The sequence below is a fragment of the Chenopodium quinoa genome, unplaced genomic scaffold (assembly GCF_001683475.1).
Source record: "Chenopodium quinoa cultivar QQ74 unplaced genomic scaffold, ASM168347v1, whole genome shotgun sequence".
Classification (NCBI taxonomy): domain Eukaryota; kingdom Viridiplantae; phylum Streptophyta; class Magnoliopsida; order Caryophyllales; family Amaranthaceae; genus Chenopodium; species Chenopodium quinoa.
Window position 1 is genome coordinate 1,504,211 of NW_018743199.1, and position 22,426 is coordinate 1,526,636.

Sequence of the window (22,426 nt, forward strand, 5' to 3'; positions counted from 1 at the left end):
AAAAAACTTGGGGTAGCAAATACCCTAATCCTCCTCTTAACAAATATCAGTTTCATGGTTAAACCAAATAAATAAAAGGTAATAGTTAAATAATTTTGTTTTCTTTTCACTCCGTTTCCGTTTTCCGAACCAAACGCCCCCTTAATACTTAAAACCGGTTAGCCCACATATTACCGTAGCTTATTAGATGACATTTATATGCATGTATATGCCGACTACCTTCACATATACGTAGTACAACGGTAATCAATTAAGTCTAAAAATGAAACTACGTGGTACAAGCATATATTAGTATATATACGTAAGTAGTAGGCCCCCACCCCCTCTCTCTTGATTCCTCCATTGTTATAAATTATAATACTCGCGAAACCACAATAGTTTCAAAATCAAATAACCCTACTAAAGTTTCTTCATTAACTCCAAATAACATTGAAAAAAAAAAAATGGGAGGAGAAGATAACAATATGATCAAAGAAACCTTCTTCATAACCCATGGAAACCCGATTTTGACCGTGGTAGACACTCATCCCTTAAGGCCATTCTTTGAAACATGGAGTGAAAAAATATTTTTGAAAAAGCCGAAGGCGATACTTGTGATCTCTGGTCACTGGGAAACTAATCATCCTGCTGTTAATGCTGTTCATATCAATGATGTTATCTATGATTTCGATGACTATCCTGAAGCCATGTACCAGGTAATATTTTCCTATTTTCAAACCTTGCCTTGTTTTATACGAAGTACTAGTTTAAATAAAAAATAATAATTGTTACCATAAATATATTTCGTAATGATCTAATATCTTTACTTTTTTTCATAATTTTCCAACCGGATACAATAATTTTAAGTAATGTCACACCTTCTCTCTCTCTTTAAAAAAAAAAAAAGTAATTTCACAAGACTCACACCTCACACGTCAAGTTAGTCAGGCTTGACATTTTTTTTTTGTCTAAACGTAGGGTTAAATCTTTATGGAAATATTATACACTTGATTATGTGAATCAAGTAACAAAATTTTTTATTTGGTTGAATATGGATCAGTTGAAATATCCAGCTCCAGGGTCACCAGAGTTGGCTAGCAGTGTAGAAGAAAATCTGAAAAAATCCGGGTTCGACACGGTGCACATTGACAAAAAACGTGGGCTTGATCATGGTGCATGGGTGCCTCTTATGTACATGTATCCGGAGGCTGACATTCCGGTATGTCAGCTCTCCGTTCAGCCAAAATTGGACGGAACGTACCACTACAACTTGGGACGGGCGTTGGCGCCGCTGAAAGACGAAGGTGTACTCATCATTGGTTCCGGAAGCGCAACACACCCTTTGGACGAAACCCCTCATTATCATGGTGGTGTTGCTCCTTGGGCTGCTGACTTTGATTCTTGGCTTGACGTAGCTCTCACTAAAGGAAGGTAAATTGCACGAGGGTGACGTTTTTAGCTTAGCCTTTGATGCACATATTTTCTAATACAAGTATCAAGTATAAATTGTAGGGATGACAAATGATGAAATGACAATGGGTCAGATCTTGTCTACGACCAATCCGGAATGGATCCAAATCCATTTTCTAAATGTGGCTATATGCTGATCCAAAAATCCTAAATCCATAGGTAGATATGATGGATAAGAATCTACATGAAAATCTTGTTCTTTTTTCAGGAAAAAAAAAAAAAAAAAAACCTCTTATTAGTCTATGAATTATGTCAAAATCTGATAAAAAAATTGCTTTAAGTTCATTTATTCGACTTAAACAAATATCCTAAATTATTTTATAAGCTATTTATTGTTAACTTTTACTTGTACAATTTTGTTGTAAAATACCAAAAAAAAAAAAAAAAAAATGATCTTGGAAACATAGTTCAAATCCATATTCGATTTTCAATTCGAAAATGTACAAGTCCAAACTTGAATAATAAGCCCCAAATTTGAAGACCTTGATCTAGGAATGGAAACGGAAAAATAAGGGGTCAGATTTGAACCAAATCCAAATTTAGACCTGGATCTAGCTAGATTCGTGGATTTGAATTTCCATATCCAAATTTCATATGTAGATCTCTGGATGCACATATAATTAGAGATATTGATTCTTAAAAACATGTATTGGCAACTGTGATAATAGAAATGTGTCAATTAAAAAAAAAAGTAAGACATAACGTAGTCTATTGGGTATTATTTGATTCGTTTCAAACTTTCAACGAATATATTATTAATATTCAATTGTTATATTTTTCATTAATAAGTAACTAACGATATTTGTGATTAAAGATTTACATTGACAAACGTGCACAAAAAACCAAATGGAGAGGGAGGGAGAAATGCATAACTCACACAAACTGTAAAACAATTTTAACAGAATTTTCTTATTTATTTGATGGTGGAAGCCTGGTAGGTAAAAAAAATTAAATTCAAAAGTTGTTCCACGATATGATAGCCCTAGCTTTTTGGTAAACATTTGAATTGAGTGGGCAATGTGGATCTTGCTGCAGGTATAGTGTAAGAATGTTGAAATTATAATCTAAGATATGAGAGAAGGGAAAGAAAAAAAATAATCCTTGTATTTAATCAAACTTACAATAAAAGCATTATATAGTTATATACTTATATAGGCATAACAAACAGACAAGGGATGCATAACGCCATAACCCCATATTCCCACGTAACAACTTACTGTCCCACGATATATCCAACAAAGAATTGGTAAAATACTCATTGTTTGGGTCCAATTTAGTCCAAATTGGGCCTAAGCACTAAATGATCCAATTAAAAGCCCAAGGTCAAGGTTCAACTCTCCAATTGTGCAAAAGTCAAGGGTCAGCCCACAAAGCAAGCCAATTGGGCTAAGGCCCAACCTCTCCATATATGATGAGGTATAAAAGCTATCATATTGTCTCATTCAAGGGGGGATTCATATTCACATTCATATTCATTCATAGATTCACATGTTGATTCATACATTCTGAGATATTCCATAAAAGCCTCAAGCTACAAACTCTCTTGCATAGTGTCTTCCTCTTACACATTGTACTGACTTTAGCATCGGAGGGGCCTTCCTCGGCAACACCCCCGAGGCTAGTTTACGTGTGTTTACTGTGCAGGAAACCTTCGGCCCAACATAACTTGGACCGAATCCAGTCTTCTCCATTTCAGCGGACCTTCGGCAAGGTCCCATTGTTTTCACCCGAAACAATTTGGCGCCGTCTGTGGGGAAGACTTTCAAAAATCTTTAAGCCAAATTCCTAACCAAGATCATCTTGCAATTATTCTAGCAGCAATGGCTAAGAACCGCAAGAGCAAAAGCCTCCGTCAAGGAGCGGGCGAAAAGCCTAAAACCCCTACACCATCGCCCTCGCCGGACCGGAACTCTCCCAAGGGTGCCGGCTCGGGGGGAGGATCATACAAGGAGGATTCCCTATCTCCCGTAATTCATGACTCTCAATATAGGCCGGGCCACTCTCGGTCTAGCAGGGGTCAATCCGATCACAGGACATATTCAGTGTCCCAAAGCCAACCATCGGCTGCGCGGCCTCATTCCCACACTCGGCCGAGGACCCCTTTGACGGGGCCCAGTTCGGAAGAGGTGGCAAGAGCGCTGGCAGTACTCATGGAGGCGATGAGGGCACAAAATATGCCACCACCTCGTGATCGAACTCCTCCGCATACCCGGCATTAGCGGAGGAAGTTAGACCATGATGGTGGGAAGCTTCCTTCCTTCCGGGAACTGGAAGAGTGGGAGGAGGATTCTTGGAAAAATGAAAAACAGAGGAAAAAGAACCCTCAATTTTTAAAAGGATCCTCATCCTCAAGACCAGAAGCGCATAAGAGCAGCAGCTCAGCTTCTCGGCCAGAATCTACTCACCGAGAACCTGAGACTGTTCGCAGAAGCGTCCTTGACCGACTCGGCGGCCAGGAACCGAGCGTGCGTAGTCGCCTCTCGTTCCCTGTAGCCGAGGCCCAGACTTCCCAGCCAGGGACGAAAACCACTCCTACCTCTCTAAGAGGGCGGAGCGCGGTCCCTTCGGCCAGGAACAAGGGCAAGGCCGTTATGCTACCCGCTAGTTCACCATTCGAGCAATGGATACTGGAAGAGCGCGTACCCACGGTTAAAATCCCTTCGCACATCACATATGACGGGACCACGGATCCGAAGGACCACGTGGCCTCGTATGAGACTCATATGCATCTTTGCCCCAGATCCGAGGCGACTTGGTGCAAATATTTCCCAACCACTCTCAAGGGGGTCGCGCAAGCGTGGATCTCCAAGGGAGTAAGGCAAGGCTCCATAACAGGGTGGGATGATCTGTCCTCCAAGTTCAGGAGCAAGTTTTCCACGGCAAACCGCCGAGAGAAGACTACCGCAGAGCTCATGAGTCTGCAACAGGGGGAAACCGAAAGCCTTCGAGACTACCTGACCCGTTTCAGTAACGAGTCATCAAGCGTCTCCCAGCTGGACCAGGGGCTAGCCGTTTTCGCAATGCAGAATGGCCTTCAGCCAGGAAAGTTCCTAGACTTCATGGTCATGCATACCCCGCAGACCTTGGAGGAAGCTCTTAGTGCTTCGGATAAGTTCATCCGAGCCGAAGAATGGAACAAAGCGAAAACCCAACCTCAATCCGGGGGAGGGAAACAGAGGCAAATACCCTTGTCTGAAGGCCAAGGCCATAAGGCAAAGGGAAATTCAAAGGCCCCGGAGCAATCTTTGGCCAACGACCCAAAGAAGGAAAGATTTGCCTCATACACAGGCAGATACGAGTCCTACACTCCGCTCTCTCTTCCACGCGCCAAAATTTACAGTGTGACGAAGGAGGAGCAGAGTTACCGAAAGCCGAGACCACTCCCAGAGTGGTATCAGCGAAAAAATAAAAATCAGTGGTGTGAGTTCCACGAGTCTTCGGGCCACAACACTGAGGAGTGTATCCAACTGAAGGACCAGATAGAGGACATGGTCCGGAAGGGATACTTGAAAAAATACATCGCGGATCACCGCGAGAAAAAAGAATCCGAGAGGTCAGCAAAGGACCCTCGGCAGGACCTTGATTTCCCCCGGAAAAACAGTAAAAAGCCGGAGGGGAAATTCCCTCCGATCAATGTTATCTCGGGAGGAATATACTCTCGGAGGGAGCACAAGCGCCACCTTAGAGCTTTGACTCACCAGGTGAACAACGCTGACATTCAATCTCCCCAGCCGCCGGTGCCGAACATGACGTTCACAGCCGCCGACTGCCGGGGGATTACGTTCCCTCATGAGGATCCGTTGGTGATCATCGCCACGGTGGCCAACCACGACGTCAGTAAGGTCCTTGTTGACGGTGGCAGTGGAGCAAACATTCTGTTCCGAAAGGCGTACAATCAAATTAAGCTGAAGCCCAAGCACCTTACGCCAGTACCCTATCCGGTATCCGGGTTCAATGGGGCTTCAACTTATCCAGATGGGAAGGTGACACTTCCTGTCACCATCGGTTGCGATGAGGCAGCCCGGAACGTCATGATTGAATTTTTGGTCATCGACGCTCCTTCAGTGTACAACGTGATTTTGGGGAGACCCATAATTCACGAGATCCAAGGGGTCGTCTCAACTTATCATCAGCTGATGATTTACGTCTCAGACGCCGGCTTCCCCGAAAGGATACAGGGCAACCAAAAGGACGCCCGAAGGTGCAACTACCTCAAGCCATCCAGTAGTCGCCCAGATGACGACAAGGATGAGGAGGAGAAAGAAAAAGAAAGAGAGCCAAGCACAAAAAAGCCGAAAGACCTAAGTGCTTCGGCCCAAGGATCCGTGCCCAGAGAAAAAGGGCCCGAAAGGGAAAAGGCTAGCTCTTCAGCTGAGCCGCAAGACTCAGAGAGCCAGCCGAAGAACACAAAGACTGGGACACCTGCTGACATTGGCAGCAGACCAGATTCTGAAGAGTCCAGTCCATCGGCAATGGACATGGACCAACAGACTGAAACGGTTGAGTTGGCCGAAGGAGACGCTGAGAAATGTGTAACAATCGGGATGGACCTTGATCCGAACACCCGTTGCGAACTTATTCAGCTCCTTCGGGATAACAGAGATGTGTTTGCTTTCTCGGCAGCTGATATGCCCGGGATAAGTTCAGACCTCATCTCCCATAAGCTTAATGTTGACCCGACGTGTCGACCAGTTAAGCAAAAGAAGCGGAATTACTCCGCCAATAAGAACCGAGACATCGCAGCCGAGGTCAAAAAATTATTGGAGGCAGGATTCATTGAACCTTGCCAATATCCAGAATGGTTGGCAAATGTGGTGATGGTTCAGAAGCCCAATGGTACCTGGAGGATGTGCGTTGACTTCACGGACCTAAATAAGGCTTGTCCAAAGGATTTCTATCCCTTGCCGAGAATCGATCAGCTAGTCGATTCGACAAGTGGCCATGCCTTGCTTAGCTTCATGGACGCATTCTCGGGGTATCATCAGATCTTTATGCACCCCGACGATCGAGCCAAGACAGCATTCGTCACGAACGCTGGGGTGTACAATTACAAAATGATGCCCTTCGGATTGAAAAATGCGGGGGCAACCTATCAAAGGCTGGTGGATCAAGTTTTCGCCGATCAAAAGGGCCGAAACATGGAAGTCTATGTTGACGATTCAATCGTCAAAAGCAAAAAACTAGAGGACCATGTAAAGGACCTGGCTGAAACTTTCGCCACATTGAGAAAGCATCAAATGAAGCTGAATCCGAAGAAGTGTGTCTTCGGCGTGAAGTCAGGGAAATTCCTGGGGTTCATGGTCAGCAAAAGGGGGATTGATGCCAATCCCTCTAAAGTCAAAGCGGCGCTCGACCTTCCTGAGCCGAAAACGAAGCGGGATGTTCAGCGGCTCACCGGAAGAATGGCAGCCCTCTCGAGGTTCATTTCCAGAGCTTCGGATAAGGGGTTACCTTTCTTCAAAGCCCTAAAACTCCCGAAAACAAAAGAGCTTGTTTGGGAGGAAGAGCAAAAAGACGCCTTTCAACAGCTTCGGGAGCATCTGGCTCGACTCCCAACGCTGGCTAGCCCAGCTGAAGGAGAAACATTATACTTATATGTGGCCGTTAGCCCGGCCACCATCAGCGCAGTATTGCTGAGGGAAGAGAGTAAGAGTCAGCAACCGATCTACTTCGTCAGTCATACACTGACGGATGCCGAGACTCGCTACCCTCTACTCGAGAAAGTTGCTTTCGCGGTAGTAGTAGCTGCTCGGAAGCTGAGGCCCTATTTTGATTGCCATCAGATAGTGGTCTTAACTGATCAGCCGTTGGAAAAAGTTCTCGGCAAGATTGAAAAATCCGGTAGGCTAGCCAAGTGGGCTTTTGAGCTCACCGAATTTAGCATCAGCTACCGTCCGAGGGCTGCCATTAAGGCTCAAGCCCTAGCGGATTTCTTGGCCGAATGCTCATACCAAGAAGCGCTAGACAGTGAAAAGAAAGTCTGGACCGTGTTTACGGATGGGTCTTCCACCGAAAACGGTTCGGGGGCAGGAGTAGTGATAACTTCTCCCGAAGGCAAATCCTTTGAGTATGCACTAAAGTTTTCTTTTAAGGCCTCGAACAATGAAGCCGAATATGAGGCAGCAATCGCTGGCCTAAAATTGTGCATCTCCTTGGAAGCCGATCATGTCTGCTTAAAAACAGACTCTCAGCTAGTTGCATATCAGATCAGTGGCAGCTACGAGGCCAAAAAGCCCTCCATGATAGCTTATCTTGCCAAGATCAAATCAGTCATTGCAGAGCTGAAAACTTTTGAGGTTCAGCTGATCCCAAGGGGTCAGAATACTCAAGCCGATGCACTCTCCAAACTTGCTAGTTCATCTTTTACCGAGCTGAACAGGTCTGTATATGTAGAAGTGCGTCGAGAGAGAAGTGTCGACGAAGCACCTGAAGTGTGCTGCGCTGACCCAGAGCCTAGTTGGATGGACCCCATCCTAGCTTTCAAGCTTCGGGGAGAAACTCCTGAGGATAAAGCTTTGGCCTCCAAGATGAAGAGAACCAGTTCTAGGTTCATTGTCTTCAGGGGGGAACTTCTGAAAAAGTCCTTCTCAGCCCCATTGCTGAAATGTGTGGGACCAACAGATGCAGATTATATCCTACGGGAGATTCACCTCGGCATCTGTGGGAACCACATTGGGGGAAGAACCTTAGCCCACAAGGCATTGAGGGCTGGATATTACTGGCCCACCATGATCGCAGATGCTAAGGAGCTGGTTCGGAAATGCGAAAAATGTCAAAAATATGCTCCAGTTATCCATCAGCCAGCAAGGGATCTTCAGCCGATCCTTAATCCACTCCCATTTGCCCAATGGGGACTGGATATACTGGGACCATTTCCAGAGGCTGTGTACCAGAAAAAATGGCTGATAGTTGGTGTCGACTACTTCAGTAAATGGATCGAGGCCGAAGCAGCCTCGAACATTACAGAGCAAACTGTCAGAAAATTTATCTGGCAGAATATCATCACTCGCTTTGGCATCCCGAGAGTATTTGTCTTCGATCATGGGAGGCAATTTGATAACTTACCGCTGAAGCGGTACACAGATCAGTTCGGCATCAGACTGGCATATTCAGCGGTATGCCACCCGCAAAGTAACGGACAAGCCGAAGCTGCAAATAAACAGATCTTAAATGCCCTCAAGAAGAGGGTGGAAGATCAAAAGTCCAAATGGCTAGAGGAGCTCCCTGGAACCCTTTGGTCCCTTCGGACAACTGAAAAAGAGGCAACGGGCCACTCACCTTTTGAACTGGTGTATGGTGCCGAAGCCGTCCTTCCAGTGGAAATTGGCTCTGAGAGCCTTCGAGTGCACCACTTCTCGGCTGAGAATGAGCGACTGATGAGGGAATCTCTTGATTTCCTCGACGAAGTAAGAGACTCAGCCCGAGATAGAATGGCCGCCTATAAGCAGAGAATCAGCAAATTTTATACTCGAAGGGTCCATGCAAGGCCTCTCAAAATTGGAGACCTTGTCCTTCGGAATGCTGCTGCAGTTCAGAAAGGCCGAATCCATGGGAAACTCTCAGCTACATGGGAAGGACCTTATGAAATTTATGATGAGCTTCAGCCAGGGACATACCGACTTCGGCAGTTGGATGGAACTGAGTTGAAAAATCACTGGAACGCTGATGTACTGAAAAAATACCATGTGTAAACCCTTCGGGGCAGAAAAATCTTTGTAAGTACATTTTGAACTACTGAAAGGCCTTGGAGCCGCCATTTATATAAATATTTACAACTTTTTATCCTTTCAAAATTTTCTTTGTTCTATCTACTCTTTAAGGGTTTTTTATTCAGCCTCGTCTGAAACCTTCGCCTTCGGGTAACTGGGTTTCAGATTGCTGACAAAACTCGTCTTTTTAAAGAACACTGGTCTTTCAGCTGAAGTCAAACTTCAGTAAGACTTGTTCTCCAAAGACATGAGTCCATGGACAATTCTGGGATATTGCCTTAACTGAGCCTTGTATCCCAGAGAGCCATTATCCGAAACATTGCCTTAAGTTGGCCCTGTGTTTCGGGTATCCATTTTTCAAAGATAGACAGAAAATCAAGGATAACAGCAACAGTTGAAAATTTTTAAATCAGCCTCGTCTGAAACCTTCGCCTTCGGGTAACTGGGTTTCAGATTGCTGACAAAACTCGTCTTTTTAAAGAACACTGGTCTTTCAGCTGAAGTCAAACTTCAGTAAGACTTGTTCTCCAAAGACAAAACCATGGACAATTCTGGGATATTGCCTTAACTGAGCCTTGTATCCCAGAGAGCCATTATCCGAAACATTGCCTTAAGTTGGCCCTGTGTTTCGGATATGCGTCTTTTTAAAGAACACGGGTCTTTCAGCTGAAGTCAAACTTCAGTAAGACTTGTTCTCCAAAGACATTAGTCCATGGACAATTCTGGGATATTGCCTTAACTGAGCCTTGTATCCCAGAAAGCTAATATCCAAAGCATTGCCTTCAGTTGGCCCTGTGTTTCGGATATCCAACTTTCAGATGAAGTCAATCTTCAGTAAGACTTGTATCCCAGAAGCATTGCCTTCAGTTGGCCCTGTGTTTCGGATACCCATTTTGAAGAAGTGAAGAAATTGCTTATTCAGCTGAAGTCATACTTCAATTTTTGGGGGGGCAAGAAGCACTATCAGTGCAAGTATGTTCGGCAGAATTGAAGAAACAGAAACAGTAAAGCATTCAAAAATAAAGCAACTGAAGAAAAGAGCATCAGATATATAATTCATGCTCAAAAATTGAGCTACAAGTTCAATTTAACAGTATCGGCAGCCGCCCACAAGCGGAAAATAACAGCTGCCGAAATACGTACATAAGCAAAAAAAATAAAACTGCTGTACGACAAGGCAAGCTGAAGCAAAAAACAAGGCAAAAAAATTCAGAAAGCGGCAAGTCTAAAGTTAAGCACATGATGAACCGCAAGATTCTGAAGACGACTGCCCGAGTTCCTATGCTTCAGCCTGAGGATCAGACTGATCAGCGTTGAGCCCCATGGTGGCCTCAGCCCAGCAGCAGAAGAAGCGGGCTTTGCACTCTGCCGAGCCTCCCTTTCCCTCTGTTCAGCTTCCAACTCCATTCTCTCAGCTTCCTCTTCGGCTTCCTCGGCCTTAAGGATATCAGCTTCGGCTGGAGTTGCATACTTCATATGAGGGTCTTCGGGATTCTGGACCCACTCAGCACACTTAGACCAGTCTAGCTTCGGATCAGCATGAAGGCAGACTCTTCGGCATACTCGGAACCCGTTTCTGAAACCCATCTCATATTCCTCTTGGGTATAGACACGGACTTTGAGTAGAGCCTCAGCATCAGCCAGCTTCTTCTGGGTCTCCTCCAAGTCTTCCTTGGATTTCTTCAGCTCATCAGCGAGCTTGGAGGAGGAACCTTTCAGCTCGTTCAGCTCCTGCTGAATTTGGGAAGCCTTTGTCTGGGCTTGGGCCACTTCAACTTTTTGGATCATCAGTTGATCCTCAGCCTCATGGAGTTCAGCTCTCTGAGCTTCGGCAGCAGCAGCAGCCTCTGAGAGTTGGACATCTTTGGCATGGAGCAGCTCTTCAGCAGCCATTCGGCTGGCTTCAAGAGCCTCTAAACGTTGCTGCACTTCAGCTTGTGCATCAGCTCCTTCCTGAATTCGGCTCTCAACAGCAGCCTTGAATTTGGAGACGTCCACTCCCATATGCTCCTGGAGGAAGTTTTCCACTTCTATCAGTGGGGGAAAAACTTCCTTCTCCATAGCGTCGCAGAAGGTTTTGAGGGCTTCAGCAGCTCTTTTCTCATACTCCTCACCCTTCTGCTGCTTCTCTTCAGCTGCTGCTTGCTTCAGCTTAGCAAGCTTTACTTCCTCTTCAGCCACCTTCTTGTCGTGCACAGCAGCGTCTACCCTATCTTGTAGGGTATCTATCAGCTCTACAGTGAGAGTCTGATTGTGCACGAACTGAAAAAAGGAAGACAAAAAAAAAAAAAAAATAAATAAAAAAAAAATATAAAGAGCTGAATTTCAGAGGAAATGAAGACAAGGAAAATTACCTGCATCATCAGCAGTTGGTTAGACCTGGCTGGGTCAGGAACTGATCTGCTGGATTCGCCCATCCCAGCAGTGGCCTTCAGCGACCAGATCCTTGCCCTGTCTACTTCGGACATGCCAGCAAAATCGCCGAAGTAGGCTGCAGCTCCTTCTCGGTTCTGACCCCATATGAGGTCCCAGATGTGGTCTGGGATTGGAATTCGGGGGGCCGAGAAACCCATTTCTCCAGAATGCAGAGTCTGGAAAGAAGGGAAGGATGACGATGGAGCTTGATTAGCTTTGGTTGTCTCAGCATCATCCTTCTCAGAGGAGTCAATTACTATGACCTCCTCTTCTTCAGGGGTGAGGACGAAAGCCTCAACCTCTCTTGCGATATCTGCCGTGAAGCCCTCAGCACTGGACATCACGGCATCCTTGTTTTGGTGCTCAGCAGCACTCTCCTTAATTTCTTCTTGGACCCCTCCCTTAGATTCGGGAGTTTTCTGATCCACCTCCATCTCAGGAGGTGGCGGAGGGGTCTTTTGAGGTGATTGGGGTGGTGGCCGGGGAACCCTCGGCGATCCATTGCCTTCATCGGGTTCCCTTATTGCAACGCCGATGGTCATCGGCCTCCTCTGAAAGTCATGAGGGCCGATGATGGCCATCCTTCGGCGCCTTTTCAGAAGGGGCTGCTCGTCCATATCTGAGTCTGAAGACTCTTGTATTTGGTCTTCGGGACGAACAGGAGCTTTGCCTTCTCTGTGTCTGTTACTCTCTTCAGACTGTAACAGACAGGGGGGAAGAAGAATGTAAGTAAAAAAAAAAAAAAAAAGAAGAAAAGAAAAAAAAAAAAAAAAGTTGTCTGAAAGCTCACCGAGGTCTTCAGCAAAGCCTCGTCTTCTTCAGCTGCTCTAGCTGCAGCTTCGGCTTCAGCAGCTCTGGAGGACCCTTCTCCTCCTTCGCAAGCTTCGAGAACCCGTGCAACCTCTTCGGCTGTGCGGGCAGCTTCAGCTTCTTCGTCCAGCAGCTGAAACCAGGGGTCTCTCTTCTTCCACCAAGGCTTCTGCCTCTGATATAGAGCAACAGCCTCAATTTGGAAGTGGGAAGAGTCTAGATGAACTTCCCTATGCCTCGGCTCAGTGATAGACGGGGCCCGTTCAGTTACAACTCGTTCTCGGTTGACACCAAGACGAGCGTAGTTAATGCCAACGTTGGTCTCGTCCCGCTCTGAAAAAAGGAAAAGGGAAAGATTAGCTCAGATAGGTTGGCACAGCATAAAAAAGCAAAGCGAGAGAAGAAAAAGAGGTAGTTAAAAAGCCTCGGCCCCAGCCGAAGAAGCTTACCATCCTTAAACTTTCGGCTGAGGCCAACAGCTGCTAGCATGTTCTCTTGGAAAACGTAATGCGTATCGGGGAGCCAAGTCTCCGAGATATGCTGCATTCGGCCACTGCCCCCCCGGTTCGGCAGCTTGCCGAAGATATGTTGCTGATCCAGGTTCGGATCCGCCCCGTTATCTGCGGGGGGACCTAGACTTCCCATTTCGGGATCAGGCTCAGCGAGGTACCGGGGAGCGCTGAAGACGCAAGGGTGGCCCGGATCTGTGGGTGCCCTAACCCAAATCCATTGACCTCTCCAGTCCTTGTCTGAAGAGTCGTTTGGCCACATGGTTAGGTATTGGGGCCGGGACTCAATCCGGTACCACCCAGAACCATGGCTTCCGTGCCCACTTTGAATATTTGGCACTAGCCGATGGAGCTTTTTGAAGCAGTGCAGGTTCGGCACGTACTTGAAGAACTTGCAGACCCATAAGTAAGTCATCACCCTTCGGATGCTGGTGGGGGTTAACTGACATAGAGAGATGTTGTAATGGATCAGCAAGTCTCGGACGAATACGTCCAAAGGGAACCTCAGCCCATACTGAAGCTGTCTTGTGTACACCCCCACATACCCCGGGGGTGGACGATGGATTCTATCGGATGCCGAGGGCATTCGGCACCAGTACCCATCAGCTTCAAAAATGCCGTAATGCAACTCAATTTGCTCGGCAAATCGATATTGATCGGCATTCTCCACCCACCATGAGTAGGGGCGGTTCTTTATCATGGCTGAAGCAACTTCGGCATTCTCCCATTCTGAAAACCCGGGGAGGATATCCCAAAGGACAGCGGGAACTTCATCATCCCGTCCAGAAGCGCTCGGCTCCTCCGTTCTCTGAGGAGGAGCCGAGGAAAGGGGAGTCGCCCTAATCCCTTCAGCAGGGTCAGACTCCGGCCTTTGACCATTCCAGGTCCCAATCCTGTTCCTAGGATCGGGAATCAGCCTTGCTCTTCTTGGAGCACGGGCTCTACCTCTAACTCCTCTTGCCATTGATTATTTCGAAGAAAAAAGTCGAAAGAAAAGGGGAAGGAGTTCGAATTCGAAGAAAAATAAACTGAAATCAAAGGAATTTACCTTAATCTGAAGCGAAAGTTGCCGATTTACGAGTTCGTAGTGGCAAGTCTCAGTTTCTAAGCTTAATGCTCGGGGAATTTGCGAAGTTTTGATGCGGGTTCTTGGTTTCTCTCTCGAGAATTCTGGGTTTGTGTTGGTGAATAAGTGAGGAGAAATGACGCGCCTCTGTTTATATCTCCAGGTACGGGATACGAGGAGTCTGCGTTTTAATTTCTCTTAAGTACTCCACTAAGTAACCGTTAAACACATGATCTTGTGATTAAACTGCCCATTATCCGTCCAACTTCCACAATCATTAACCGTTGTTATCTCATTAGTTACGGTTTAAATTCAAATTTTTGGATTAATTAAATCATTTACTTCCCTCCTTTTCTGAATTAAATCAAACCCGACCCGTCATCCTTCCAAATCGGGTCTGGGGGGCAAGTTGTTTGGGTCCAATTTAGTCCAAATTGGGCCTAAGCACTAAATGATCCAATTAAAAGCCCAAGGTCAAGGTTCAACTCTCCAATTGTGCAAAAGTCAAGGGTCAGCCCACAAAGCAAGCCAATTGGGCTAAGGCCCAACCTCTCCATATATGATGAGGTATAAAAGCTATCATATTGTCTCATTCAAGGGGGGATTCATATTCACATTCATATTCATTCATAGATTCACATGTTGATTCATACATTCTGAGATATTCCATAAAAGCCTCAAGCTACAAACTCTCTTGCATAGTGTCTTCCTCTTACACATTGTACTGACTTTAGCATCGGAGGGGCCTTCCTCGGCAACACCCCCGAGGCTAGTTTACGTGTGTTTACTGTGCAGGAAACCTTCGGCCCAACATAACTTGGACCGAATCCAGTCTTCTCCATTTCAGCGGACCTTCGGCAAGGTCCCATTGTTTTCACCCGAAACACTCATTAACTAATATGGAGTAATACGTATATAACTATGATTTTTCTGGTATATTCAGGTTTGAAGAAGTGAATACATATGAAACCAAAGCACCAAACTGGGAATTGGCACATCCATTCCCGGAGAATTTTTATCCATTGCATGTTGTCATTGGGGCGGCTGGTGAAATGTGGAAGGCTGAGCTTATTCATAATAGTTGGGACCATGGTACCTTATGTCATGGCTCCTACAAGTTTACTTCCACCTAAATTAGTCTATCGCTAATTTAACGCACACACGCATTATTGTTGTCCTTGTTGTTGTATTGTGTCTTCTTTTTCAAGTATGTACTCCGTATGTATTATTATTATCTTTGATGATTGCTATGAGCCTATGATTATATTAAAAAGTTAAGCAAATAAAGAAGTTTGTAAAGTCAGTGCATAAGTGCTGAAAATCATTGTTATCATATTGTGCTTCTTAAGTTTATATACAGTGGCGGACCCAGGATTTTCCGACTGGTGAGTCACAATCGATAATCAAATATGTTAAAATCTTACATGAAAACAGTGAACATAGGAAAGAGAGGTGGAAGGAAATACCAAAGTAAGGCACCAAATGTATATATAGAATCTATGTTATTAAGTTGAGAATATAAAAACTTGTTGAGTAATTTGTATACATTCTCTAACCGTAAACAATCAAGCATTAGACATGAAGAGCAAATCAATCCATAGAGTAGCATAGGCCAAGAATAACACCACTTAAGCAATGGTAAAAAGAAAACTTACCAACTTTCTTCTGCGTTTCTTCATTGATTGAATCTAGATGAGCCTGCAAAGACATAATGGTAGAACCGTAAAAACCAATTTGTGACTTGGCCACAAAACATAAAAAAAAAAATTAAAAAAATAAAAAGTCAAATCTTATTTATATAGGTTTCTCAAAACAAGCATATTGGATGTGCAAAATGAAAGAAGTAACATATTCGATCATACACATCATAGAATTTGACATAATTAACAAAAAGCTTCACATCAAAAGCCCCAAATATAACCAAAGAAATGAAAGCCTAGCAAAATTGGTCGTGAAGATCATCCAATTACAGTCCCAACCAAAGGGGTTAGACGAAAACATAAGCATTGATACTCGATATTCAGTATCTGACAATATACTACTCATAAGATTCTCTCCTCAAATTAATCCAAAATTATCGAGCCACAACCATTTCGACATCCATCAACAAAATACACCCAGATGCTCCCCACTAATCATCCAAAATCCAAACTGGAACCTAACACACCATAGATAACAGTTCCATCATCACTAATCAATTAAGTATCAATGAATACTAATCTATAAAACCATATCAACATATCATACATTCATACCATTATTTAAAAATCCTGTTAATCGACAATATCACATTCAAAGAAGCTGCAATTGCAAACAACAATGATACCAATAACCAATTTACTGAGCTGCATACATACCAAAAATATATATTGACCCATTAATCCATTTCGACAGTCAAAACCAAATAACAGGGATTAATAACCCCCCTCAGTCAATAAACAAAAACACAATAAATTACCAAACAATCAACAAAATTAAAGGGCATTATATTATAAAATGAGCCAATCGACCAAATAAAGTCAAAAAATCGAAAACAAATCGATCAAATAAACCCCAAAATAATCGAAAACCAATCGACCAAATAAAGCCAAAAAATCGAAAACAAATAATGATCAAATAAACCCCAATAAAAACGAAGCGATTTTGCTGAAATACACCCACAAAGATTGAACCAAAAAAATTCGAATACACATTGAACATGTCGAAAACAACAGGAACATATATGCAAAAATCCACGACAATCAAACCCAAAAATTTGAAACTAAATCAAGACAGAGAAACAAGATCGAACCTGATAAATGTGACGATGGGAAAGTCAATTAGTCATCTTCCATAACCTCGGACGCGAAGTCACGAACAGAAGAATGGAGATGAGGCGATTAACAATGGAGGCGATTAGGCGGAGAAGGCGAAGTCACGACTCACGATTCACGAAGAGAAGAATGGAGGCGATTAGGCGGAGAAGGACTGAAGGAGAAGTCACGATTCACGAAGAGAAGAATGGAGGCGATTAGGCGGAGAAGGAGAAGCCAGAGCACGAAGAGGCTAGGGCTTGAAAGCCTTGAACTCTCCGTCTCTCCTGTAACTGATTTTAATTTTTTTTTTTTTTTTTTTTTTTTTTTTTTTTTTAAATAACTTAAAAAAAATTTTTGGGCCTGGTGAGTCACTTGACCCACCAGGTCTAAGCCCAAGTCCGCCACTGTTTATATATGAATACAAATTTGCTCTACACGATATTATTAAAAAAAAAATAATTTCCTCTTGTAAAAAAAATTTATAATGTATTAGATTAGTTATACTCCGTATTAACCTATTTATGAATCTATATGAAATTACACAACATTCACATCACCGACAAATAAAATAAAAAAAAAGCTGATTTTATTTCATCCAAGTAAATCCTAGCAAACCTAAAGTTACAAACTCATAAAAAAAAAAAAAAAAAAAAAAGATGATATTGTCATCCTAGACATATTATACTAGTAGTATGAAATAGCCAACATCGAAAACTAGTTCTTTGATTTCTTTCCCAGGAATACAGTTGTGAGCACAGCTTGGGTTTCCAGGGCCGCTTTCAAGATTGCTACCCCCTACATACATAAAATGTAATAGCAACAAGTCACAATAATATATATAATGATAAGAACTGAATTAAATTTCTTGAATGAAATCAAACAAAAGCATGCGATTGTCGATTGATTACCTCTTGAAGAGTAAGTTTAACCTCTTTTTCAGCAACAGAAGCAATATCACTGATATCGAACTTGTTAAGAAGAGTGATACTAGAAATGGTAGACATAGGCTTAACTTCTAAATTATCCATCACCATGTATGTGAAACACAGTAATTATTACGACACCTTCTTAACATATCCATCAGTTTTGCTACTCCAAGCCACTGGCTCTGATGATATTTCCGGGGCAACATAGCTTACCTCAGTAGACATTTTGTTGTTACATTTTGGACAAGTTGCTTCAGGGTCGTCAGTAACATACTCACGGTGACACTCATTCGGATAAGCAGGCGAATTTGAAACACAGTAATTATTACGACAGCGAGAGCAGAAGTTAGCATCAGTTGAGCAACACCTGTAGTAGTGCTTCCTGGAATAAGTTGTTGGTGCATCATTGAGCGACAAGAAAGGGGCACTGGCAGCAGTTTTTGGGTTAAGAACAGAATTTATATCGAAATTAGCCTGTAAGTAGTCACTACTTAAAGACCCGATGCTTTCATAAAGCGATCCAAGGCCACCAACCATGACTTTTACACCAAGGAGTTTGACAATGGTACCTACAGGTAATGACATAATGTGGAACAAAAAATCCACAAAATCCTTATTGGCTTCAGCAAATAAAACTTTGTTTGCATTTGTGTCTATCAGGAGTTTCAAACTTACCTGGCTCTTTGTTGCCATAGTAATTTCGAATTTTCGATAATACTGCTGGATCAGATGGAAAATTTATAAAAGGTTTGAGATCATATTTATACACTCCTACTTATACTGGAATTCTTGATCTACCCTTGAGATATGAAAAGGCTGGAAATAATTATTATTGGCAGTTGCAAATGTGCAAAATGCCAAGCATTTGAAGAGTAGGCATAAAGTCGCCTTACATATTCGTAACTTGTGTTGTTTGAGTTTCACTTCATAGTTACATGTACACGAAAAGGCACCAGCCAGTTTCACTTCATAGTTACTTCATACTTATAAATAAAATACTCTGTAGTACCACACTTCACTAACGTTGTACTGAATTAGTTGAATCAGAGTAATTAATCCAGTAATTAGAGGTTGAAAATAGGATTGTGATACAAAATAAACGCAGCATAAAAAGGCAATTTTTTGTGTCATATTATGAAAATAGCAAAAAGACCAAAGATTTATTTGTGATGATATAATAATCCAACAGATAATCAAAAGGTCATGGATTCATTCATACTAATGATTCACCAAACAAGAAAACAGAAACATCGTGAGATAACCCGAAAGGCAAGTTCTTAGCTAGCCAGAAATAATTAACAAAACAGTCCTGCTTCGAGTGACGTCATCAGTAGTGGTTAATTGAACTATATAAGTGACTACTCCCTTATAGTCACTTAGATATAAGAGTTATATCAGAAATGGTAGACATCGGCGTAACCTGCAAATCATCCATCACCATATAAGTGACTACTCCCTTCACATACCCACCACTCCCATTGCTTGACGACGGTGTACTACTAATACCAGCTGCTGATTCAGCAACATTATCTTTTGGTAACAATAATAATGGAACATCATTAGTCCTTGTCTCTGCCTGCAGCACAGAGTCTCTGTCAAAGTTCGGTTGAAGATAGTCTTCATTTAAACACTCGATGCTCTTGTAAAGCGATCCGAGACAACCAACCATACCACCTTTACCATTCAAGAGCTTTATGACAGTACCAACAGGCAAAGACATAATATGGAACAGAAAATCCACAAAGTCTTTGCCTGCTTCAGCAAACAGAACCTTTTTTTATTTTGTGTCTACTAATAGTTTTAAGCTTACTTTACTCTCGTTTTCCATTTCACTCTGGTTAGTCTTATTAACACTTCTCTTTCTTTTTAGTTTTTTCATTTTTAGAAAGGGATTCTATGCTTTCATGTTGATTAAGGTTAGGTGTGAATTTATATATGGATTATTGGTGTATTACAGTAGCAGATGAGTAATTAAATGTTGCATAGCATGCATGCGCAATAGTAGATTTGAGTTCCAATACTTTCCCACCTATAAACTTTAAGTTTTTTTTAGGGAATTTCAATAGCCTGTTTGTATTTTTTTTAATACTTTTTCCTAATTTTTAAAAAATGTTGTATGCAGTAGGGCGTACTTTTTTTTAATTATTTATTTAACATTTACAAGTATTACAGATAGAGTAGATTATGGTTATTTACTAGGTCAAAAGAGTACTAGGAACAACTAAATAAGTGCGTTTGATAAGGTAGTGCTTGGATAATTTCTCTCAATAGTCAATACATATCTTATAACTTTGTTGTTTTTGCATCAAATAATTTGACTTCGTTTTAAAAGGTACATTAAACAAGATACATATATGATAGATTGCGGGAAATTCCATGTGACAAGTGCAAAGGAAGACCCTGTTTTTCGAGGTTATACCGACATGTACAATAATGCATGCCACTTTTATTTGAATAAATGCCATCTAGATCTTCCTTTAGATCCACTTCCTCTAGACGTACTCGGGTGCAAGTCAATACATTCGAGGAATACATTGGTCAAAACAGCTCGAGTTTCCAAGGATGCCTTCAAAATTGCTACCCCCTGCAAGCATAATTAATAAATACTTTAGATACTCAACTCATGTTTTAGTACTATGTATTAGGGGTAATGTTATATGTAACTCTAAGGGCTAAATATAAGCATTAAATACACTATTGAAAATTCTATAAAATTAGGAATTCATGACAAAAACACGCGTAAATCAGTGTAATTAGTGTTTATATTTTTATGATTTCTTAACTTTTTATGATTTTCAAGTGTTAATTTAATGTTTATATGTAACCCTAAGGGCTATGTATGACATTTTCCATGTATTAGTTATAAATAGTTAGATCGTAATTGTAATCAAAATTTGAAGAATATATATGGATGAGTACCTGATTAAGACCAACTCGAACATTCCTCTCGATCAATGAAGAAGCATCCTTGACATGAAACTTTTTCATAAGAGTAACAACAGAAGAGGTAGACATAGGTTTGACTTCCAAATTGTCCATTACCATATAAGTCAATACTCCTCCCATCACATATCCAGCACCAGTTTTATTGCATGGTTTTTCAACATCCTCAGAATTAACTGGGCCATCATTATTATTTATGGACAATGAAGGAACACTAACATTGCTTAGATTTTCAACCTCATCCTCAGAAGCTAGGGCATCATCATGTATGGACAGCAAAGGTACACTAACAGAACCTCTTGGCTTCAACACCGCGTCTCTATCAACATTTTCTTGCAAGTACTCACCATTGAGAGACTCAATACTCGTGTAAAGTTCGCCTAGGCAACCCGCCATGTTTTCCTTTGATTTGATGAGCTTCATAAGGGTACCTAATGGAAGTGACATGACGTTGAAGAGGAAATCTACGAAGTCTTTACCAGCTTCCGCATAAAGAACCTTTGCCTTATCCCCCTCCATGTTTACCAACAGCTTCAAAGGCATTGTTACCTCCATTTCTTCTTTCATTCTTTGCATTCTACCCACATTTAAAATGTTAAGCCAATGATGATTAGTATTATTGATTATCTTCTTATACAATGGTCAATTTTTCTTGGTTGACTTTAAGAATGAAAATCCAATATATGTACCAATAGACCCTCAAAAAAATTACCTCGAGTCCTCGACCACGTAAAGGAATGCGCAGCTGAAAATTAAGACTTCGTATTGACGTTTTCCCCTTCTATCCCTAGCAATTAAGATCAATGACACAACTTTAATTTTTAGCCTTCAACCCATTAAAAAGATTAAATTTGTTCAACATATAATATTTGAAACAAAAAATCATTACGGAATATAATTTACAATAAAATATAAACCATTAAAGAAAAACAAATTCACCAACTAATCCCTCAATTTAACAAAAGAAATTCAATCGATTTAATTCACAACATGATTTAATAGCTTGCAATATATTTTACACTAAATGGAATACAGCAAAATCACCAACCAAAACATCAATAAATCAACACGGTAGAAAGAACAATGGAGAGAAGGGTGCAGGTGGTGATTTCGAAGGAAATAAAAAGAAAAAAGAGAGGAGAAGCCTTCATACCAAAGATACGAGCATTGTTTTTGGCTTCTAATTTTTTAAAACAAAATCTTTAAAACTACTTTAAGGGGTTTTAGTCTTTAGATTTCTCCGAAAAAGTTGTAATGATGTTTTTAAAAGCTATTTTGCCACTCTGTTTTGTTCTATTTTGAGGAAAAATTTCAACAACAAAAACTAAAAATGACAACGATGCGCTTTGAATGAATGAAAAAAAAAAATGACAACCCTTAATTATGCTAGTTAGTATTCACAGTTATCCTGACAATTAGAGCTAATACAAATATGTGATACATGGAACTATGGAAGTCAATTAGAGACAAATTATCTAGACAGTAAAAACACAATGTAGTTGATAAAAATGACTTTGTTTTATTTTTCTTATGAAATACTCCTGCATTCATGCTAATCTATTAGCTATAACTCTATAAGTTGTTTTGAAGAATAAACTTATGTTTTAAACTTAATTGCGCAATAAAATTACTATGGAATAATACTTCTAATAAAAGTATAAAACCACATAAGTGGTTAGTCATACACAATGACGGGATATACAAAATTAATCATATCAAATTGATAGTCGTCAATAATAAATGTCTAACGTGAGTGTAAAATGAAAATTTTTCTAATTTGAAATATTATGCTTAGAGCTATTAA

The 22,426-nt window shown here is 41.8% G+C and overlaps 2 protein-coding genes across 2 annotated transcripts; one reads left to right on the forward strand and one right to left on the reverse strand.

The window, feature by feature from the left end:
• The first annotated feature begins 312 nt into the window (after window positions 1-312).
• Window positions 313-16,149, forward strand: LOC110733386 (4,5-DOPA dioxygenase extradiol 1-like). The gene is made up of 3 exons (XM_021913425.1): window positions 313-695; window positions 1,040-1,410; window positions 14,902-16,149. The coding sequence occupies exons 1-3, from the start codon at window positions 444-446 to the stop codon at window positions 15,089-15,091; spliced, it is 813 nt and encodes a 270-aa protein (XP_021769117.1). The 5' UTR covers window positions 313-443; the 3' UTR covers window positions 15,092-16,149.
• Window positions 16,150-19,780: 3,631 nt separating this feature from the next.
• Window positions 19,781-22,025, reverse strand: LOC110733256. The gene is made up of 4 exons (XM_021913271.1): window positions 21,776-22,025; window positions 21,335-21,409; window positions 20,599-21,199; window positions 19,781-20,263 (listed from the first exon to the last, which is right to left on the reverse strand). The coding sequence occupies exons 3-4, from the start codon at window positions 21,196-21,198 to the stop codon at window positions 20,126-20,128; spliced, it is 738 nt and encodes a 245-aa protein (XP_021768963.1). The 5' UTR covers window position 21,199; window positions 21,335-21,409; window positions 21,776-22,025; the 3' UTR covers window positions 19,781-20,125.
• Window positions 22,026-22,426: the final 401 nt, after the last annotated feature.